Below are 24,290 nucleotides of genomic sequence, written 5' to 3' on the forward strand. Positions count from 1 at the left end.
ATAAAGCAGCTTTCTGCAGTGAGTTATAAGTTTATCATGTAATGGAATTTATATGTTTTAATCAGTTTTTTTTTAGAATAACATTTAGCCACTTATTTCTGATGGGTCCATATCAGTGAGGGAAATTACAGTTCTGCTTTTGTAGTTTTATACATGTTGCATCTCAGAATCCCTCGAAGGGTGGATAACCAAAGGAAAATAAGAATTTCTTTTTTTTTTTCAAATAAGAAACTAGGGATTTTAAGCCTGAACAAATTTTGAAAGTCTAGTCTATAAAAAGGAGATTTGCCTTCTTCAGTGTAATTCCAGATGGAAAGAGGCAGGTCAATGGAGAGAAGTTAGAGAAAGTTCTGAGTAAGTTTCAGATAGAGCTTGTTAATAAACTATATGCAACAATGACTGAGTTGTCACGGGGACGTGGGTAGTGAATGTTCTGTCCTGGACATTTTTAAACAGAGGTTAAAACCTGTCAGGAATATTTTATAAGGGGAGAAGACAACCTGTACTAAATTAACACTAAATGACTATTCTAAATATGAACATCTATAAATCTAGTTTCTCCTCCATTCTTGATCTCATTTACAAGGTGTGAACGCCTGCTGCGGCAGTAGATTATGTCAACAATTATACTGATGGCTGAGTGCGGACATGAAGTTTAACCCACTCCCTCTCTTATTTTAATTGCATTTTTATCTATCAGTTAATGTGATTATTTTCACCTTTTTTGGCAATGTCACTGTCTTGTTTTTTTAATAAAAGAAAGGAATACAAAAGGGCCTTTTGGAAAGCAACCATTCGTCCCACTAGTACCGTAGAACCCCTCCTCGTGCAGGCATCAGAGGCGAGGGGCAAACTGTCAGAATTCATGGTGTCACTGTGCCCTGGCTTCACTCCTTTCACCTTTTCAATCTCTATTGCCCTGTAGCCTTGACAGGTCACCCTGAAATGGGATATGCTGGCCAACGGGAAATAAATAGCCAAAGATGATCCTAACAAGTGACCAAAAATATAAATTCCATTATACTATAAATTTATAACTCATCCCACTGAAAAGCATATGAGTCAAGTAAACATATCTGACAAATCAGGTATGGCTGAATTCAGGCTAGTAGCAATCTCCTTTGACTGTTACCTGGGCTCAACCATATTCTTGGCAAGGGTCACACAATTTTTGTCTAAGGAATGAGATCAGCAACATACTCTGTGCTTGTGTGCTACTCAATCAACTCCTCAAATGAAGCTCATAACCAAGAAGAAAGTAATAGCAGAAAAAATAGAGTAAATGAAAAAATAAGGAATAAACAAGACTATGAAAACCAAGTCCATCATTCCAAAGACTGCTTAGTCAAGTAAATCCTAAGACTAGTACTTAGGTCTCATTATTTGACTGAAGTATGTTAATATATGTACTATTTTCAGTTTTAAATATTATGATTTTACTAGGTCATATGTTGTCAACATTTTAGTCCATTGAAAAGCATAAATAATTCAACATTGCTCCATACCTATTTCACAGCCTTTTTGTATAGCCTGGGCATTCTGGATTTTAATCCATAACCTATATTTGGTTGGTGAAATGTCATCAAACTTAATTTTTCTTATGACACACAAATTCATGAAGTGTTCCATATTTTTTTTAAGTCTATGCATTTTCAATCATTTCTTCTTGAGAATGAGTAACTTGGGCACATTGGCAATAAGAGAATTGCTGTTCCCACCATTTCTCACATGGCACTGCTTCTTTTTGTCCCTGTGGATCTTTGTCTACAGAGACAATTGCAGTGAAGGCCAGGGCCCTTCCTGTCATTCAACTGATCCCGGTATTTAAGGCCACATCAGCTCTTTCAGGTTTAAAAACTCTTCTTTTTGTCTTCAGCCTTTATTTAAAAATTGACATAAAAACAAAATTATCAAGGGAGCCTACTGAACAAAATGCCTTTCTTGCCCTAGAAATGCTCAGTAAAACCAAGGCTTACTGCACACCAAGGCTTACTCTGGCCCCTCAACATGGAATAATTATCATGCAAACTATGCTGCATTTGAAAAATTCTATTTTAGCATCCTCTTCCATCTATTAAACTTCTAAATCTGTTTTGGTATGCATGGGATGGTTAGGTCTCATTTTATGTTAACCACAGTATCTTAATAAAAAATGTAAAATAAGCTTTCTGTAGTCAAATACGGGTGTCCCTGGTGGCTCAGATAATAAAGAATTTGCGTGCAATACAGAAAACCTGGGTTTAATCTCTGGGTTGGGAAGATCCCCTGGAGGAGGGAATGGCAACCCACGCCAGTATTCTTGTCTGGAGAATCCCATGGACAGAGGAGCCTGGTGGGCTACAGTGCATGTGGCCGCAGAGTTGAACACAACTGAGTGACTAACACACACGCACACACACTCAGGTATAGTATGTTAAGAGTGAGTCTGATAAACACTTAACCGAGAAGAGTTCTCTCATTTTGGAAAAGACAATGTCTGCTGTTTGTTTAAGGGTGCCACCGCCTTCTACCATCTGGTGGGGAAACTCCATGAGAGATGTGGGATCAAAGTCATCGCTTCGGGGTTCTGTGGCACAAGAACTGAAGCAAAGGGGAGATGTGGCAACTCAAAACATGTCTCGACAGTTACAGCTGTTAAATGGGGTGGAGGGTGCATTGCTTTTCAGCCCTTCTGTCTTCTGATGGACTGGGCTGATAAGGAAGTGCTGAATAAAACTTGTCAGTTCTGTTTAGTTTATAGCCACACTTGTTTTCTCCTCACCCCCTGCTGGGTGGTTATTAAGAAATGATTTGGGGGACTTTATTCAACCTTTTGCTGGAGCATTTCATATAGACACAGAGGTCCTTTTGAGGTAACCTGGACACTTAGAACTGAATGACGGTCATTCATCCTCCTCTATTGAGTGCCACAATTTCAGCCAGTTATAGCGTCTTTGTGTTTAATCATTAGAATAAAAAGTCTTGAAGTGTAATAAACAATAGCTTAAATCCTTCAGTGTGCAACAGATACCGTGTTTTGCACAATCAGCCTTGTTGGCAGGAGCAGTTTCACCTCCAGATGAAAAGGGGACTGGGATGTAGTGCATTTGGAAGCCGTGTCGGTGCAGTCAGGCCTGGGTGCAACTGAAGCTGCTGTTCACAAAAATGAAATTCCAAGAAATACAACAAAAGGCCTGGATCAGTATTTCAAGTACTGTTGATACTATTGGCTTAGACACATTCCCTTTATTGTGTCGTTTTGCAAGCCTAAATTTGAGCCTGAAGAATTTCTCCATATAAATGTCTTAAGGACTGCAGTGGCACATCCATCACCGTTTTTGTTTTGAATTACAAAGATAACCTTAAGATATGAGCCTTATACTGGGCAATGTGATACATACACAGAAAGGGTGGGCTTCCTTCGTGATGAAATCAGCCAATGCCCAAGAGGAAAGTAATAGGCAGAAAGGACAGAATTGATGAAAAAATTGATTCTTTTCCATTAAACTATACTTGATGTGTTTTTTATGAAGTAGGCATCAGCTGAAAGAGAAATATTTTTTCAACTAAAAAGAGATTGATGGTGAGGGAGAGGAAAAATGTATAAGGAATCAGGGGATAAATATGTGTCTTATTTTATTACCATCTCAAATAATGAGAAACTTGAAAAGCATTCCATTGTGGTTACCTCGTATGTTTCCTTGGGCTTGGTGCTATTAAAACTCTTTAATGTTCCTAATGGCTTTGTTGTTTTTTTTTTTTAAGAAATACATTTGGATTTCACACTTTATTATTTTCATAATCCTAAGAGTTGTGTTGTTTATTTTCAGGTTTACCAAAGATGCAGGCTATTAGAAGCTACAGTGGAACGCCGCCCCCCGCTCTTCATGAAGGACCCCCATTACACATTCAGGCAGGGGATACAGTTGAACTTCTGAGAGGAGATGCACACAGTCTTTTTTGGCAGGTAATGTTCACATTACAGTGTTTTAGATTTCACAGATGATTTATTACTTCTTAGAGACCAAAGCTCTTGTCTTTAGAACTGATTGCATACTTTCAGCTTCAGAAATTTTACATGACGTGAAGAAAAATATTTTTTATTAACCACCCTCAAATTTACCAATGCTGAAGTGGCAATGAGTGTTAACAAACACTAAAGAAAATAGTATCTGTGCTCTGAATCAGAATTATCATTTATATTAAAAATCCATGCGTTGACAGCATTTTTTCCAAACCCAAGACTTTGGGTATGATCTAATTCACACAGTTCTAACATATTAGCACTTTACTTCAGGGGAACTACCAACTAGTTTTCCAGAGGCCATTGCTGGCCAATTGTATCTACCCACAGTAATACCTGAAATTATCAGAGTATTTGCTCTGGGTATTATTTACAAAATAATGTGACAAGTGAGCGAGTATGTTGATGTTTGCTGGTGATGAACTCTCTTGTCCAGTTAGCCTGCTTTGGTTCAAGGGTTTTGTTTAATGAGGTAAATATGGTAGAGTGTAATGATCGAATAGAGGTGGATGGTCAAAATTGCTGTTCATTAAATTGTTCTGTATTTTCATGTATATGTTAGAAATACCTCCCAACAAACTTAAAGAGTGTTAAAAGTCTATTGTGAATCAAAGGAGAAAAGAGTGGAATCAACAGAAAGCTTAGCACATGAGTGAAGTTTTCTAGGGGTAAACAGAGAGCAGAAAAGGATTGTTGGATAATAATCCATCATGTACATGTGTAAATGGTAGCTACTTTGTTTGCACAAAAGCATCTTATTGTCTGCCATCTTGTTTCAGAAGAATGCCCCTAAGTTGAACAGCTAACTCCAACCACATATCAATTTCTATAGCCAGTGGCTTTTCTAGAGTTCCAGCAACCTTCTTCAGTATCCTACACTTCTCATACCTAATTCTTGCCAAAAAAGGAAGAGAATGACAGACTCAGATTCTAACTCTTCTATCCACTCCTACATTTCCCAACGCAACCACAAAACATGCCTGCTTGTGTATACATAAGATTTGTCTTACTCAAGACTTATCTTTTTCTTGTATATTCCGTCCTCACATTACGTCGGTTGGCTCTTGACCGCTACATTTTCAATTTCATTCTCTCCACTGGCTCCTTTTCTACAGCTTATAAATATGCTCAGGCTCCTCCCAGCTTAAAGCACATGTAACTCCACTTTTTGTCTGGTTATGTCAGTCTTCCACTCCCTCTCATCTTCTTTTCCTGTTCCCAAAGCTGATGTGCTTCTTAAGAAAGTAGTCTGCCCTCAGTCTCTGCCTCCTTATGTCCTATTTGTAATGCAGTATCCTGCAGAAACTATTCCTACTTGGATTACTAATGCCATTAAAAACAACTTTGCAATATATAATTAAATGCACATATTGAAAGTGCAGTTGAATTGGATAAGTTTTGTCACATGTACATATCAGTGAAAGCACTGTTACAATCAAGATGATGAGATCAGCCCCAGAGTTTTTGTTTGCTGCTTTGTAACCTCTTCCCCATACCCCTAGTCTCCCTTATGCCCTTTGTAACCTTCTCCCTCATGCCCTTCCTCAACACCACCAGGCAACCACAGTTCTGCTTTCAGACTATGAGTTTACATTTTTCAGAATTTTATATAGGACATAATATAGTACATATTCTTTTTTGTATGGCTTCTTTCACTTAACATAATTATCTTGAGATTAAACCATGTTGCTTTGTTTAACAATAGTGAAATGAAAGTGAAAGTCCCTCAGTCATCTGACTCTTTGTGACCCTATGGACTATACAGTCCATGGAATTCTCCAGGCCAGAATACTAGAGTGGGTAGCCTTTCCCTTCTCCAGGGGATCTTCCCAACCCAGGGATTGAACCCAGGTCTCCCGCATTGCAGGTGGATTCTTTACCAGCTGAGCCATAAGGGAAGCCCAAGAATACTGGAGTGGGTAGCCTTTCCCTTCTCCAGGGGATCTTCCTGACCCAGGAGTCGAACCAGGGTCTCCTGTACTGCAGGTGGATTCTTTACCAACTGAGCTATGAGGGAAGCCACAATAATTCTATCATTTTTTAAAAGAACTTTATTGTGGTTTGATTGATATATAAAAAGCTGTACATGTTTAATGCATGCAGCTTGAGTTTGGAGATAAGTATATATTCTTGAAACTATTACCACAATTTATGCCATAAACATATCCATCACTTCTAAAAGTTTTCTCCTATCCTATTTATTTATTTTATGATTAACAGCATTAACATAAGGTCTACCTTCTTTGCAAATATTTAAGTATATAGTACAGTATTACTAACTGTAAACTCGGTGTTGTATAGTAGAATTTTAGGACTTATTCATGTTCCATGACTGAAACGTGTATCCTTTGATTACGTCTTCTGCATTTCCTCCTTCCCCCAGGCTTTGGCTACCCCTATCCTACTCTCTGCTTCTTTGAATTTGACAATTTTTGATTCCTTATGTGAGTATAGCCAAGACTTGGAAGCAACCTAAATATTCATCAATGGATGACTGAGTAAATTAAAATGTGTTATATAACATAGGGCAATACTATCCAGTCTTTGAAAAGAGGGAAATGCTGCCATATGCAAAAACATGGAAAAACTTGAGTGACATAATGCCCAGTGAAATAAGTTCTTTTTATTGTTGTTGATTATTCTAGGTATGGGTATAGCACAATTTATCCATTAGCCTGTTGAGGGGCTTTCAGGTTATTACTGTTTGGGGCTGTTACAAACAAGGTGCTGTGAACATTAAAGTATAAGTCTTTGTAGGAACACATACTTTTCGTTTTTCTTAGGTAAATACTGAAAGTCAAAGTGTTAGTCACTCAGTCGTCACCGACTCTTTGCGACCCCATAGATTGTAGCCCATCATGCCCCTCTGTCCATGGGATTTCTCAGGCAAGAATACTGGAGTGGGTTGCCATTTCTTTCTCTAGGGGATCTTCTTGACCCAAGGATCGAACCCCGTTCTCCTGCACTGCAGGCAGATTCTTTACAATCTGAGCATGGGGAAGCCCTACAATACTGAATACTGAAAGATCATAATTAGATATATGTTTATTTTTTTTAAGAGACTACCAAACTGTTTTTCTAAGTAACTTTATCCTGTTACAGTTCCACCAGCTGTATAAGATACTTTTAGGTGCTGCGTATCCTTACCAGTTTTGCGTATGGTCAGTCTTCCTAGATTTGGTTAACAGATGTGTAGTACCTTATTGTGATTTTCATTTACATTTCCCTGGCTACTGATATTAAGCATCTTTTTCTGTGCTTATTTACCACACATATAACTTCACTGATGTTCTAATATTTTGTCAAATTTTTTAATGAGTTGTGTGCTTTTAATCATTGAATTTTGAGAGTCTCATATATTTTGGATACAAATCCTTGATAAATTAGATTCTTTCCATATATTTTCTCCTACCCTTTGGCTTGCCTTTTTATTACCTTAATAATGTTATTCATAGAGCAGAAGTGTTTACTTTTGATGTTGCCCAATTTGTTAATTTGTTCCTTTGTGAATCACACTATGAGCATTGTAAATATCTAAGAAATCCTTGCCTTCCCCAAGGTTACAAAGATGTTTCCCTGTGTTTTCTTCTAGAAGCTTTATAGTCTTAAGTTTTATATTTAGGTTTATGATGTTGAGCTATTTTTATATATGATAATTAAAGAGATTTTTTTTTTCTGCTTCTGGATTCAGTGTGTTCCAGCATCATTTGTTTGTTCTTTTAAAATGATTTTATTTATTTATTTGGCTGTGCCGGGTCTTCATTGCTTTGCAAAGGCTTTCTCTAGTTTTGGTGAGCACGGGCTACTCTTTATCGCAATACACAGGCTTCTCACTGTGGTGTTTTCTCTTGTTGCAGAGCACAGACTTCAGTAGTTGCAGCATTCGGGCTCAGTTATTGCAGTGTATGGACTCCAGGGCAAGTGGGGTTCAGTAGCTGCAGCTCGTGGGCCCTAGAGCAGCAGGCTTCAGTGATAGCAGCATGTGAGCCCAGAAGCTGTGGTGCACAGCCTTAGTTGCTCTGCACGTAGAATCTTCCTGGATCAGGAATCAAACCCATGTCCCTCGCACTGGCAGATGGATTCTTATCCACTATGCGACCAGGGATTCTTATCACCAGCACCATATGTTGAAAATCATTTCTTCACTGGATTGCCTTTGCATTTTGTAGAAAACCATTTGTATCTGTGTAGCTCTGTTTCTGGTATCTTTGTTCTACTGGTCGCTTTCTTCATCTGTATACCATTATAATGATATTTTGATTTTTGCAATTACTAGTAAGTCTTGAAATTAGTGTTAGTCCTCCACGTGTTTTCTTTTGTCCAAAGATGTTGTGGCTATCTTAGGTGCTTCACATTTCATATAAATTTTAGAATGTCTTGAAAATTTCACCAACAAAAGCTTACTTGTATTTTGATTTGGATTGTATTTGTAGATCAGTACTGGAGAACTGGCATTTTAACAACATTGAATTTTCTGACTACTGTTCGTAGTATGTCTCTCTGTTTATTTAGGTCTTTAGATTCTCAGCAGTTTTGTCATTGTCAGAGCAGAAGATATGTATCCACTGTGTCATATTTATCTATGATTATTTCATATATCATTTTGATGCAATTATAAATGGTAGTTTTAAAATTTGAATTTCTACTGTTTATTGCTAATACATATAAATAAATTGATTTTTGTAAATTGATCTTTTATCCTAAAACCTTGTAGAACATTAGTTTTAGTAGCTTTTTTTCTATAGATCCCAGCAGATTTTTTAAAAAAGACAATCAGGTTATAAATGAATAAACAAGTTTTTCTTCCTTTGCCATGTGGCTACCTTCTATGTCTTCTTCCATGTGTTGAATCAGTTCAGCTCAGTTCAGTCACTCAGTCGTGTCCGACTCTGCGACCCCATGAATTGCAGCATGCCAGGCCTCCCCTGTCCATCACCAACTCCCAGAGTCCACCCAAATCCATGTCCATTGAGTCGGTGATGCCATCCAACCAACTCATCCTTTGTCGTCCCCTTCTCCTCCTGCCCTCAATCTTTCCCAGCATCAGGGTCTTTCCAAATGAGTCAGCTCTTCGCGTCAGGTGGCCAAAGTATTGGAGTTTCAGCTTCAACATGTGTTGAATGGAGGTAGTTTTAAAAAAATGTGCATCCCTGCTTTATTTCTCTATCTATTTATTTATTTACTGCACTGTGTGGCATGTGGGATCTTACTTTCCTGATAATGGATTGAACCTGTGCCCCCTGCATTGGAAGGCAGAGTCTTAGCCACTGGACCACCAGGGAAATCCCAATCCTTGCTTTATTTTTTATCTTAGGAAGAAAGCATGAAGTCCTTTACCGTTAGATATTGGGTTATCTGCAGTTTTTGTAGATGTGCTTTATGAGGCTGAGGACATTTCCTTCTAGTCCTGGTTTGCTGAAAGTTTTTATCAGTAATGAATGTTTGATGTTGTTGTTTGTTGTTGCAGTTCAGTTACTAAGTCATGTCTGACTCTTTTAGACCCCATGGATTGTAGCCTGCCAGACTCCTCTGTACTCCCTTGGAGTTTCCTCAGATTCATGTCTATCAAGTCAGTAATGCTATCCAACCATCTCATCCTCTGCCACTTCCTTCTTCTTTGCCTTCAGTCTTTCTCAGCACCAGGATCTTTTCCAGTGAAAAGTATTAGGCTATAATACTTTCTAGCCAAAGTATTAGAGCTTTAGCATCCGTCCTTCCAGTGAATATTAAGGATTGACTGGTTTGATATCCTATCCACAGGACTCTCCAGAGTTTTCTCCAACACCACAATTCAATTCAAAAACACCAATTCTTCAGCCCTCAGCGTTCTTCATGGTCCAGCTCTCACATCCATACATGACTACTGGAAAAATCATAGCTTTGACTATATGGACCTTGTTGGCAAATTAATATCTCTGCTTTTTAATACATTATGTCAGAGCTTTTCTTCCAAGGAGCAGTTGTCATTTAATTTCATGGCTGCAGACTGTCTGCAGTGATTTTGGAGCCCAAGAAAATAAAATCTGTCACTGCTTCCACTTATTCCTCTTCTATTTGCCATGAAGTGTTGGAGCTAGATGCTATGATCTTCAGTTTTTGAATGTTGAATTTTAAGCCAGCTTTTTTACTTTCTCTCCTCTTTCACCCTCATCAAGGGGCTCTTTAGTTCCTCTTCCCTTTCTGCCTTTAGACTGATGTCATCTGCATATTTGAAACTGATGACATTTCTCCTGGCAATCTTAATTCCAGCTTGTGATTCAACCAGGTGGCATTTCACATGATGTAGTCTGCATATAAGTTAAATAAGTAGGGGGATAATATATAGCCTTGACATACTTCTTTCCCAATTTTGAACCAGTCTGTTGTTCCATGTCTGGTTCTAACTATTGCCTCTTCACCCACATACAGGTTTCCCAGGAGACAGGTAACGTGGTCTGGTATTCCAGTCTCTCTTAAGAATTTCGCACAGTTTGTAGTGGTCCACACAGTCAAAGGCTTTTACATAGTCAATGAAAGAAAAATAGATGTTTTCCTGGAATTCCTTTGCTTTCTTGATGATCCAATGAATGTTGGCAATTTGTTCTCTGGTTTGTCTGCCTCTTCAAAATCCAGCTTGCACATCTGGAAGTTCATGGTTCATGTACTGCTGAATACTAGTTTGAAAAATTTTGAGCATAACCTTGCTAGCATGTGAAATGAGTGAAATTGTATGGTAATTTGAACATTGTTAGGCATTGCCTTTCTTGAGATTGGGATAAAAACTGACCTTTTCCAGTCCCGTGGGCACTGCTGAGTTTTCCAAATTTGCTCACATATGTAGTACAACACTTTAACAACATCATCTTTTAGTGTTTTAAATTTTAATAGTTCAGTTGGAATTCTGTCAGCTCCACCAGCTTTGTCTGTAGTAATGCTTCCTAAGGCCAAGATGTCTTCACATTCCAGGATGTCTGGCTCTAGGTGAGTGACCATACCATCAGGGTTATTCGAGTCATTAAGACTTTTTTTGTATAGTTCTCCTGCATAAGTTGGATGTTAGATTTTGTTAAATGCCCTTCCTAAATCAACTGAAATGATTTTATACTTCTTCTTTTTTGTTAATATGGTGAATTACATTGGTTTTCAGATGTTAATCTTGCTTTCCTGAGATAAACCCCAGTTAATAATGATATATTGTCCTTTTTATTGTTATGTTTTGGTAATGTCTTTGTCTGGGTTTGGTAATAGTTTAACACTCAAAAAATGAATTGAGAACTGTTGTCTTAAATTTTCTGAAAGAATCATTACTGTTATTTCCTCATGAAGTGTTTTGTAGAATTTACCAGGAAAACTATCTAGGCCTGGAGTTTCCTTTGTAGGAAGATTTTTTTTTAATTACAAATTCAACTCCAAGATTTTTTAAAATTACAAATTCAACTTCTTTAGTAAATACATGTCTTTTTGGTTATGCATTTCATTCGAGGGAGCTTTGCTATTTTGTGTATAGAATATGCAGTGTCATCTCTCTCATTTCTGCAGTTGACAATCTGTGACTTGTTTATTTCTGGTCAGCCTAACTACAGGCATTCCTTGGAGACATTGCAGGTTTGGTCCAGACCACTGTGATAAAGCAAGTCACACAAAGTCTTTAGTTCCCCAGTGTATATAAAAGTTATGTTTATATAACACTATAGGCTGTTAAGTGTGCATTAGCATTGTGTTTAAAAAAGTGTTCATATCTTAATCAAACCTTAATTATTTTACTGCTAAAAAATGGTATCATCTAAGCCTTCAGTAAGTCACAGTAGTAACATCAAAGGTCACTGATTACAGATCACCAGACAAATCTAATAATAATGGAAAAATTGGAAATATTAAGAGAATTATCAAAATGTGACACAGATGCATGAAATGAGCAAATGGTGTTGGAAAAATGGCACCGAATGAATTGTTTGACATAGGGTTGCCATAAACCTTCTATTTGTAAAAAAAAAAAAAAAAACACAGTATCTGCAAAGCACAATAAAGTGAAGTACAATAATAAGGTATGCCTGTAACTTTTATGAATTTTGTTGATCTTTTCGTAGAACCAGCAATTGGCTTCACTGGTTCTCTCTGTTATTTTTCTGTTTCCCATTTCATTGATTTCAGCTCTGGTCTGGTTTGTGTCTAGTATTTTTGCCTTAAGCATCTTTGCCACAATCATTTTGCCTCATAACTAATTGGCCATAAGGTACCCTTGCCATAAAACATGAAATAATGAAAAATAAAATGTGTGTAGTAGACTCATGACCATACAGTGCAAATAACTGATTTTATGTTGTGAGCTGTCCCTAAGCACTTGCTTGCATTCTTTTGTTCATTATATTCATGTATGTATGTGTGTGTGTATATATGTGTGTGTGCGTGTATATATATATATATATATATTTGTTGATTTGTCCCCTTGTTTGGCATCACACTTTTTCTTTTTTCATTAAAATTTCTTCCTTTGTTAGGAGTGATATCAGTTTCCAAACAATAGGATGCCTGTTTGGTGTACCTGAGGTTTATATTGTATCGTGAAAGCCTCTGAACTGTTGCTTGTTCTTGGTATATTGTCACATGTCTGTTGGCAGACATTCCAAATTTCTAGGGGAAATGTGGTTTCAACTCTTTACCTTTGAGATCCTCAGCCTCTTTCTCCTCCAATGTAGTGTGTTTCAAAATAGGAAGCAACTCTTGGGGCAAATCAGCATCATTTGTCAGCTGGACAGGGTCATCATTAACAGTTGCTGATGTGTTAGAAAAGCTTAACACATCTCAACCAGTTAAAACGAAACAGCCAAACCAGAAACTGTCAACCAATTATATTATCTTTGTCGCAGAGTTGCCTATGACCAGTTAGTCATATGGCAAAAATGTTTACAACAAAAATGCTTACAGCAAACATACCTGGAACTAGTCTATTACATCCTTTCTTCTTATGATTTTGAACTTAATTTGCTCTTAATTTTCTAGTTTCCTAAGATAGAATACTTGCTCATTGATTTGATAACTCTTCCTAATATAGACATTTAGCACTTTAATTTTCTAAGTACTACTTTTGCTGCCTGCCTCCAAATTTTGGTATGTTTATTTGGTATTTTTATTTTAAATTAATTCAGAATATTTTCTGATTTCACTTTCACTTCCTTTTTATGGGTTATTTAGAGGTGCATTATTCAGTTTCCAGGTATTTGGGATTTCCCAGATACATTTGTTTTTAATTTATAATTTAACTCTGTATCATAAGAGAAAATGGGGCCTCCCTGGTGGCTCAGTAGTAAAGAATCTGCCTACCAATGCAGGAGACATGGGTTCAGTTCCTAGGTCAGGAGGATCCCCTGGAGAAGGAAATGGCAACCCACTCTAGTATTCTTGCCTAGGATAATCCCATGGACAGAGGAGCCTGGTGGACTATAGTCCATGGAGTCACAAAAGAGTCAGATACAACTTAGCAACTAAACAGCAAGAGGAAATAGTTTGTATGACTTAAATCATTTTTAATTTATTAAGAATTATTTTATGGCCCCAAAAGTGGTCTATCTTGAGAGATGTTCGGTGTAAAACTGAAAAGAAAGTGTATTCTACTTTTTGGGCTGGGATGTTCTACAAATGCCAATTAAGTCCAAGTCATTGGTAGTGTTGTTCAAGTGTTCAATATCCTTATTGATTCATGACATAACCATCCAATCCATCTACCATGCTATACTCAAGACGGGCATCTTGGTATATTCTCTATTCGTTCCTTTCTCTTGCCCCGCTCCATACCTCTTTAGTCATCAGATACTCTTCGTTTTATCCTCTGACTAGCTCTCAGTGCATTTCTTCCTCTCTCCATCTCTGTCACTCTCTACTCTCCAATCAGCTGTCGCCTGACATCTGAGATCACCTTCTAACCAGTCTTGTCACCTCCAGAATTTGTCTTCCTGTTCCCTTCCCACCACAGGAAAGTTCAAATGCAGTTAATTACATAATCCCTTGCTAAAGTCTTCCTGTGTCTTCCTTCGACCATACTGATCCACATTTCTTGGTTGGAATGGAAGTGTTTGTGAACCTGAGGATCCATGTTCAGTACCGGCCTGCTTCTCTGATCTCATCTTTCGTGGTGGCCCACGTGTTGTGTGCCCTCTGTCCCTACAGGGCACCCCTTCCTGCCACAGCTTTAGCTCAGTAGGAGCCTTCTTTGTGAAGGCTTTCAAGTCCCACCTACTTTTGTTCTCCTAGCTCTGTTTCCAGCTGATTTGGACAGAATTCCCTCTTGTTGCAATAATAATGACAACAATAGCACTAATGACTAATGGTCACTATACCTTTTTTTAATGTAAAAGAGTTCTAAGCATACTTTATGTATATTAACACATACAGTGTGAACAAAAATTCTATAAAATTAATACTATTATTTTCCCCATTTTATAAATGAGCGAACTAAGACACTGTGAGGTTCAATAGCCTTGTGGTAGGTCTTGCAGTTTTTTTCTTGGGTAGTCAAGTGTAATGCACTGGGTGAAGGGAAGTGCTGTAAATAGGCCTTCAGTGCAGTTGTGAGGAGGGGAGGGAGGGGAAATATTCTATAGTCCTACAATTCAGTTCAGTTCAGTTCAGTCGTGTCCGACTCTTTGCGACCCCCATGAATTGCAGCATGCCAGGCCTCCCTGTCCATCACCAACTCCCGGAGTTCACTCAAACTCATGTCCATCGAGTTGGTGATGCCATCCAGCCATCTCATCCTCTGTCGTCCCCTTCTCCTCCTGCCCCCAATCCCTCCCAGCATCAAAGTCTTTTCCAATGAGTCAACTCTTCGCGTGAGGTGGCCAAAGTACTGGAGTTTCAGCTTTAGCATCATTCCTTCCAAAGAAATCCCAGGGCTGATCTCCTTCAGAATGGCCTGGTTGGATCTCCTTGCAGTCCAAGTGACTCTAAAGAGTCTTCTCCAACACCACAGTTCAAAAGCATCAATTCTTCGGCGCTCAGCTTTCTTTATAGTCCAACTCTCACATCAGTACATGACCACTGGAAAAACCATAGCCTTGACTAGACGGACCTTTGTTGGCAAAGTAATGTCTCTGCTTTTTAATATACTATCTAGGTTGGTCATAACTTTTCTTCCAAGGAGTAAGAGTCTTTTGATTTCATGACTGCAGTCACCATCTGCAGTGATTTTGGAGCCCCCCCAAAAATAGTCTGACACTGTTTCCCCTGTTTCCCCATCTATTTCCCATGAAGTGATGGGACCAGATGCCATGATCTTCATTTTCTGAATGTTGAGCTTTAAGCCAACTTTTTCACTCTCCTCTTTCACTTTCATCAACAGGCTTTTTAGTTCTTCTTCACTTTCTGCCATAAGGGTGGTGTCATCTGCATATCTGAGGTTATTGGTATTTCTCCCGGCAATCTTGATTCCAGCTTGTGCTTCTTCCAGCCCTATGATTAGATCTCATTTTTTAGTGAGCTTTTGCTCTGGATGATAAACTTCACAAATGTGTGTGTGTGTGTAGGTACATGCATACACATTCATAAGGTTTCTTTATCCCTGCTAAGGTGGAACAGAATGGCTATAGAGGACTGGAGTTGAGTATTTTTCTTCCCCAGGTCAGCTAGGCTCTGCTAATACCCTAGCAGGTTGTATGCTGGTTGACTAGTTTCCTCTGAGGGCAGGCATTGTTAAGAGGGGAATGCCTCTTGCCCTCCCTCTGCATGAAGCCAAGAGGAATTTTTCTCCCATAATTCTGTGGGAATCTGGTTGAGCTTCCTAAAGTAAGTTTTTAAAATATGATGGGGTTACCCCAGTGACTGGGCTCCTCGAGTTTTTTTTAACTCTTAGGGTTGTCAACAGTGAGCCACCAGCAATTTGTCAAACGTGCTCAGTCGCTCAGTTGTGTCCAACTCTCTTTGTGTCTCCATGAACTGCAGCCCACCAGGCTCCTCTGCCAGTGGAGTTTCCCAGGTAAGAATATTGGAGTGGGTTGCCATTGCCTACTTCAGGTTATCTTTCCTACCCAGGGATCGCCTGCATCTCTTGTGTAGGGAGGTGGATTCTCTACCACTGAGCCACCTGGGAAGCCCGAATTATCAGCTAAGTGCAGGTCTTTCTGCCCTGGCACTGGATCTTGCAGTAGTTTCTGCTGGTGAGTCTCTGCTCTAAGTGGTGACTTCTTGCATTTGCTTGTCTGCCTGTCTAGTGTTGGGGACCAAGCTTGTCCTTTGCCCTCCCCTCTCTTAAGGATTCAAGAAGAGTTGTTTATTTTTCAGCCCATTCAGCTTCTTTATTGTTAGGATGGAGGGACAAACTGGAAGGCCCAGAGTTCTCTTACTAAATTGTATTACCTTCTGTTGTTCTCTGTGCTGCTAAGTCACTTCAGTCGTGTCCGACTCTGTGTGACCCCACAGACGACAGCCCGCCAGGCTCTCCCGATGATAAGAAAGGCATTATTGTCATTTCCTTTCAGCAGCCTGGAAACATTAAGTGTTTCTAATATGATGGTATAATGGCTTTGGAAACTCTCAGGAGAAATGAGAACCACTGGATGACAAAATGTGTGTGTATTTCTGTTGAGGGGAGGACATATGATAGTAACGAGAAAGGCTAATGTCTAGAACAGAAGAAAACAATTAGCCCATTTAGTTCAGTTGAGCAGGTGTGTATTGAGCTAATACACAATAGTCAATAATAGTCTAGGTTGAGCCCAGGCATGAATACATTGTTTAGAATCCCAGATAAATTTAATATGAACCACTGACCAGATGATCTAATTTGTAAGATTCTATGGTAGTTAGGGTATTATCCCCAGTGAACTATTGGGTCATTTATAGTAAGCTAACTTACATATGGTGTTAAAATGAACTCGAGTGTTTTGACTCTGACAGTTACCAAATGGAGGGTGTAGTTTCAAAGAATTTGTGTACTGTGAAAATATACTTGCCACAACCTTCATACTAACTTTACATAATATTGTTTTCTGATTCAGAAGGCACTTCAGACCTTGCAATGCCTTAAGACTGTCATGCTAAAATCAGCTTTTGTTTTATAGGCCGTACATGTGAGAGGTACTGTAGGACACTGGCCTGAATTGCATACTTACTCAGTGGCATGAGTCTAGAGTAACATATTTTTTAAATTCCTGAAAAAAACTCTTTCCTCCTGTTGGGTCTAATAGATGACTGGTTTCTAACCCTGTGTCCTTAGTGATCTGTATAATGGTGAAAACTCAGGATAAGGTAAGGTAGCTGGTTTCCATTTTTAAGTTTTTGTGAATTAAATCATTTTGTTATAAATATGTCTAGAGTTAAACGTTGAAGATATTAATCTATAATCTCTATTGGGATGTTACATTGGCTTTGCATTTGAATTCCCAAAATGTCTTCTTTTTTCTTTTTTACTAGTTAAGTGCTTTGGCTTATTTGGAAATCTTCAAGAAATTATGCTTTCTAAACTGTCTTTTCATCTTTTTTTTTTTTTTCAAGTGAGTTGCTTCACTCATTAGTGTAGAAAGTTGGATTTTATTGTAGACTGTCATGTTTTCTACATACTCTATGTCCAAAGAATACAAATTATCCTCCACTATCTATCAGGAACTTTTTGTTTGAATAGCTATTAGTCTAGTCTGTATTATTATTATAACAACAGTAATTTCTAGTGCTATTGAAGTGAGTGGGCTGTTGGCATTTTCATTATAACTTCTTTCAAACAATGAGTTGCCACTGAGCTATAAAAATGTTCTCTGTTCAGTCTTTGCATTGAAGGGATCCATTTTCACAGCCTTTTCTTTGTTGTTGTTGTTTTTTCCTCTTTTTCTTTCCTTGAAAGTTCTATAAAATTATCTTCAAGTGAAATGAATATAAAGTAGGAAGTTGGTCATTTAGGGTCTGTTCTCTAGTGCAGGTGTAAGGCACAGTCTCTACTGAGTGTAACATATGGAACAATCCTGCTCCTGATTGGGCTGACGATAAACTTGTTGCAGTATGTGATAATAAAGGCTTAATAACTGAGCACATCCTTCAGGCTGAAAGAGATTTTTCATATTGGGACCTTTATTTTCCCAGAAAAGATACAAATTAAAGAGTGAGAAATAGGCAAGTAAAAGTCCTGCCATGCCATCTATGGCATCCATTACAATACAGTGCTTTTTATGTGTTTTCTTCTTAGGATTCTCATTGTCTTAAGCTTTATTCTGTGTCCTATATCATGGGGTTTTATTTGCTTCATTGTCATTTATGAATACCCAAGTGTTCCACAGGGAGAATTTTGTAAGCTAATTGGAACCAAAAGGCAATTATAAGCAGTAGAACTGTAATCAGTGTGCCAAAAATATATATTTTTATCCACAATGAAAGTTAAATAACCTAGAAAATAGTTGTGATACTTCACACTTACAAATCTTGCATCTACATGATCTTTATTCTAAGGAGTGAAAATGTTTTTACACTCATTCTGATTAATTCACAGAAATCTGCATAAAGAAGGTAAGTTTTAACTGTGGTTTTTAAAGGGCCAAACTCATTATCCATTTACAGGATGGCATTTGCAGAATTAAAATTAGACTCTCTTCCAGACTTCTGGTCTGCTACTTCAGTTCTATATGTTAGACCATCCTTTGTTTTAGGAGAGTCCCTTGTAATTTTTAACACCTTTAAGGAAAACACATTTTTTAAAGGCAGTTTAGTTCTGTTTTGGTAGAACAAGCAGGAAACAAAACATTGCTCTATGTAGTTTTTGCTTTTTAAGTTGTTTTAGCTCTTTGCCTCAAAGGAAAGAAGAAAAGGTCAGAAAATAAGTTGAGCTTCGGGAAATTCTCAAGAGAAGGGAAGCATTTCTACTCAGACTGAGACTGGAGGCAAGGAGCCTGGAGTGGGATTGGCTATGGGCAACAGGTGTTAAATGCCCCTTACCCCTCTCTGAGCCCTGAAGACAGGGTGGCAGTGACTGCAGCACCTTGACCCTTGTCTTAGTTTACTTGGTCAAGAAATTTTGCTTCCCACATGGCTGCTATATTTAGTGTTCAAACATACAACAGTCCAGGCAATATTTTTTCACAAGTTCATTTTTCTCTTGTTCTAACCTGAAAAAAAAAATGGAGGGTTCAGTTGAAGGGATCTTTTTCATAGAAGACATCCTTTCTCAAACCTTCGGTCATATTTTACCTTCTGCCTGAAATTTCCTTTTTACCCCCATTCACTTAGATAATATTTCATTACCATCAGTACTCAATTTGGTGGGTCACCTTCTCTGAACCAAAACGGCTTCTTCTATCTTGTAACTCATCATACTGTATCCTGCTGCTGCTGCTGCTGCTAAGTCGCTTCAGTTGTGTCCTACTCTGTGCGACCCCAGAGACGGCAGCCCACCAGGCTCCCCTGTCCCTGGGATTCTCCAGGCAAGAACACTGGAGTGGGTTGCCATTTCCTTCTCCAATGCATGTAAGTGAAAAGTGAAAGTGAAGTCGCTCAGTCGTGTCCGACTCTTAGCGACCCCATGGACAGCAACTCACCAGGCTCCTCCGTCCATGGGATTTTCCAGGCAAGAGTATTGGAGTGGGGTGCCATTGCCTTCTCCAATACTGTATCCTAGTGGTTTATTTATCCTTCTCCCTGCCCAGATAGATCTCTCCCAGAAAGATAAGAACCATGGTTTTCATATTCTCATCTCTAGTGCCTCAAATAAAAGAGGTCTTCAGTCCATGGGTTTAGAATGAATAACTGTTTAGAGCTCTTATTTCCATAGTGCATACGTTATTAACTTAAATTACACTTTATACTGTTATATGAAAAATATTCATTCATCTTTTCAGATTTAAATTTATCTTTGTTCTCTCAATAGTCGTAAAACCATTTAACCTTGTGTCCTAAATTTTTTACTTTAATAATGGGAATGTTAATACTTTAAGTGACTTATAAAGGTATTGCTACTGTAAAAATCACAGGGACTTGAAAGAAAATTGAAAAGGAGAAAAAGTATATTTCTGTATAATTGTTAGTGATTCTGAAAGATATGCTTCACTTTTCAGAAATGAAAAAATGCTTATCAGTTTGGTTTTGAAAAAATTTTTTAAATTTCATCTTCCCCATATTTAATATGAAGAGTCCTCCTAATACACACAGGTTCATAGAAGACCACTCTGCTCTCCCAATTTTGACACCCAATTCTTGAAATTCTTTTAATAGATATTAAATGTTTAACTCCATAATTAGACAAAAGCACAAATGATAAATTCTGCAGGAGACAGTTAATATAAACAGGATAAAATGATGAGCTCTTTCTTCACAGCAGGTTTGGACCAGGAAGGCCTTGGATACGTCAAGGAGAGTGGGAAGAAAACAGACTTTGCCTAGGGAATGGTGTGCTTACTTGTGGGAACTGTTGACCTTTTGTTCTTTTTTTTTTTTTTTGTAAATTAATTTATTTTAATTGGAGGCTAATTACTTTACAATATTGTAGTGGTTTTTGCCATACATTCACATGAATCAGCCATAGGTCCCCCATGCTGAACCCTCCTCCCACCACACCCCTCCATCCCATCCCTCAGGGTCATTCCAGTGCACCAGCCTATCTCATGCATCGAACCTGGACTGGCAATAGGTTTCACAATACGGTACTACACATTTCAGTGCTATTCTCTCAGAGTATCCCACCCTCGGCTTCTCCCACTGAGTCCAAAAGTCTTTTCTTTACATCTGTGTCTCTTTTGCTGTCTCACATATAGGTCATCATTACCATCTTTCTAAATTCCATATATATGCATTATTATACTGTATTGGTGTTTTTCTTTCTGACTTACTTTGCTCTGTATAATAGGCTCCAGTCTCAAACACCTCATTAGAACTGATTCAAATGCATTCTTTTTAATGGCTGAGTAATATTCCATTGTGTATATGTACCACAGCTTTCTTATCCATTCATCTGCCGATGGACATCTAGGTTGCTTCCATGTCCTGGCTATTATAAACAGTGCTGTGATGACCACTGGGGTACACATGTCTCTTTCAATTCTGGTTTCCTCGGTGTGTATGCCCAACAGTGGGATTGCTGGGCCATATGCCAGTTCTATTTCCAGTTTTTTAAGGAACCTCCACACTGTTCTCCATAGAGCTTTTGTTCTTAAGCCATCTGTACTGTAACATAGAACCTGACCCATAACATAGAACCTGACCCAGACACCCTCTGAGGTCTGAAGAAGGGAGGTAAGGGGAGTGGAGTTAGTGGATCTTTCTTCTCAGCACCTGTGCCTGCAATTTTAGTTGTCAGATCATGTCAAAAGATTATTTTCCTTTGCCCTTAATTAGAAAGAGACTTTCTGATTCCTTCAAGACCACACAAGAATATTAACTATAATAGAATTTTCTAAAACTATGCATTTTTTTTCTCCTGATCCAAAATTGAAATGTCAGGCTGGATCATAGTCAGAGGCAAATAGAACACAAAAGAAGTATTTTTTAAGAGATTCAAATCTCCTTTGTTAAGAAAAGTTGAATCCTAATATCAAAAGACTCATTGCTTTGGCATTATGAACCAGAGAGTAAACATCTCTGGGAACTGCTGTTCTGAGGTCAGATTCCTTCTCGAGGGCATTTCTTTGTGGAATCTGAAACTTGGTTTAAAGATGGCAGTGATACCTTGTTAGGCAGTACTGGAACAGTTTCAGGGTGTTCTTCAGGTGACCTTGGCTTTGCTTCTCCACTGCCTCTTATCACTTGCTCATCCCTTGTGTAAAACCAGGAGAAACCAAGGCAGAAGTGAAATTATAATGTGAGGATTAGAAGCTGTGTGATGAGTAGAGGCTGATTTGGTAGAAATATGTCCTGTAATTATGGGACCCTTATTTTGACAGGTGTTTACCTCAAAATATTGAGTTAAATCAGGGTCCCTAATTACAGAAAAGTAGAAAAAGGCAGAGTGGGTCTGTAATAAAACAAGGGAGGCCCGGGAGAGATGATTATAGGAGATAATAGACATTAGTAAAGGGCTGTAAGAAACATTTTCCCTGGGTGACTGCCAACTGGCTTTGATTGAATAGATCATAAACTGAGTTTGCAGGAATGTTTCCAAGTATACAGACGGTATTGTGGGAACTGCCAAACCTCCTGACAAAGTGGGTGAGGTTCTAATTGTTAACTCTCAAGATGGGCATTTTTGGTTAAGAGTTCTTATTGGTTCTTTTCCCATGGTTTCCAGTATAACCTACATTTGGTACAGGGCACAATATAGGTTATAATGTAACCTGAGAAGGACTCTACTGTCTAAGGAGAAGTGCCAATGGTGAAGTATTACTGCTTCTTTTCCATATAGAGAACAACATTATTAAAGAAAAAGTTTGAGGAAATCTGTTTTTTACATTATTTTACCATCATAGAAACTATGCTCTGTCATAATTACTATAAGTTTGTGTCAATAACAGAATACCTTTAGTAGGCCATCAATCTGCAACTGATTTGATACTGTGAGGGGTTTCCATGGAGTATGCATGCCCTTAAGGCTTTGGGCCATTTATCAAATTATAACATATATTGAATTTTAATTATTCATTGTAATCTGAATAAAGGAATGTTATTCTTCTCAAGTCAATACTATATACCCTAGAAAACAGGACTTCAAACTGAGTCAGAATGAAAGTCATTAAGGACCTGAACCATCTGTCCTCCTCTTCTATAAATCAGTTCAGTTCAGTTCAGTCACTCTGTTGTGTCCAACTCCTTGCGACCCCATGGACTGCAGCACGCCAGGCCTTCCTGTCCATTAAATCGGTGATGCCATCCAGACATCTCATCCTGTCTCGTCCCCTTCTCCTTATGCCCTCAATCTTTCCCAGCATCAGGGTCTTTTCAAATGAGTCAGTTCTTCACATCAGGTGGCCAAAGTTTTGGAGTTTCAGCTTCAACATCAGTCCTTCCAATGAATATTCAGGACTGATTTCCTTTAGGATAGACTGGTTGGATCTCCTTGCTGTCCAAGGGACTCTCAGGAGTCTTCTCCAACACCACAGTTCAAAAGCATCAATTATCCGGTGCTCAGCTTTCTTTATAGTCCAAGTCTCACATCCTTACATGACTACTGGAAAAACCATAGTTTTGACTAGACGGACCTTTGTTGACAAAGTAACATCTCTTCTTTTTAATATGCTGTCTAGATTGGTCATAGCTTTTCTTCCAAGGAGCAAGCATCTTTTAATTTCATGGCTGCAGTCACCATCTGCAGTGATTTTAGAGCCCCAAAAAATCAAGTCTCTCACTGTTTCCCAATCTATTTGCCATGAAGTGATGGGACCAGATGCCATGATCTTAAGTTTTCTGAATGTTGAGTTTTAAGCCAAGTTTTTCACTCTCCTCTTGCACTTTCATCAAAAGGCTCTTTAGTTCTTCTTTGCTTTCTGCCATAAGGGTGGTATCATCTGCATATCTGAGGTTACTGATATTTCTCCTGGCAATCTTGATTCCAGCTTATGCTTCATCTAGCCCAGCATTTCTCATGATGTACTCTGCATATAAGTTAAATAAGCAGGGTGACTATATACAGCCTTGACGTACTCTTTCCCAATTTGGAACCAGTCTGTTGTTTGTTCCATGTCCAGTTCTAACTGTTGCTTCTTGACCTGCATACATATTTCTTAGGAGGCAGGTCAGGTGGTCCGGTATTCCCACCTCTTGAAGAATTTTCCATGGTTTGTTGTGATCTACACAGTCAAAGACTGTAGCTTTGGCGTAGTCAATAAAGCAGAAGTAGATGTTTTTCTGGAACTCTCTTGCTTTTTCCATGATCCAGCGGATGTTGGCAATTTGAGCTCAGGTTCCTCTACCTTTTCTAAATCTAGCTTGAACATCTGGAAGTTCACAGTTCATGTACTGTTGAAGCCTGGCTTGGAGAATTTTGAGCATTACTTTGCTAGCATGTGAGATGAGTGCAATTGTGCAGTAGTTTGAGCATTCTTTGGCATTGCCTTTCTTTGGGACTGGAATGAAAACTGAAAACTTGGTGATTACTTAAAATTAAAATCACAAAAGAAGTATTCTGAGTAATAGCACAATACAGATTATATGCTCATGACAGCATTAGGCATCTTTAAAGAAATACTATTTATCAATGAATAGAATTAATACTTTAATGAAAAGTATATTGGCTTCTTAAATAAGGACAATATTTATAAGTATAAATAAGTATAACCAGATTCAATTACTGACACATAGTATCCCTAATTAAGAATTTGTGGGTCAGATATCTCTTGGTAATAGCAACTGACTGGAAAACTGCAGGGACTTGGTAAAAGTGATCATATAAATAAAAATGTTTGGTAGTAAA

General features: G+C 38.4%; 1 protein-coding gene across 3 annotated transcripts in view; it reads left to right on the forward strand.

Moving 5' to 3' along the window:
* Positions 1-24,290, forward strand: part of VAV3 (vav guanine nucleotide exchange factor 3) — a 435,615-nt gene that overhangs the window by 342,536 nt on the left and 68,789 nt on the right. For all 3 annotated transcript variants that reach the window (XM_061411007.1, XM_061411006.1, XM_061411008.1), the window contains exon 20: positions 3,810-3,946. In XM_061411007.1, the coding sequence (XP_061266991.1) occupies positions 3,810-3,946 (137 nt within the window). The remainder of the gene's footprint in view (positions 1-3,809; positions 3,947-24,290) is intronic.

This window comes from Bos javanicus, chromosome 3 (assembly GCF_032452875.1).
Source record: "Bos javanicus breed banteng chromosome 3, ARS-OSU_banteng_1.0, whole genome shotgun sequence".
Lineage (NCBI taxonomy): Eukaryota > Metazoa > Chordata > Mammalia > Artiodactyla > Bovidae > Bos > Bos javanicus.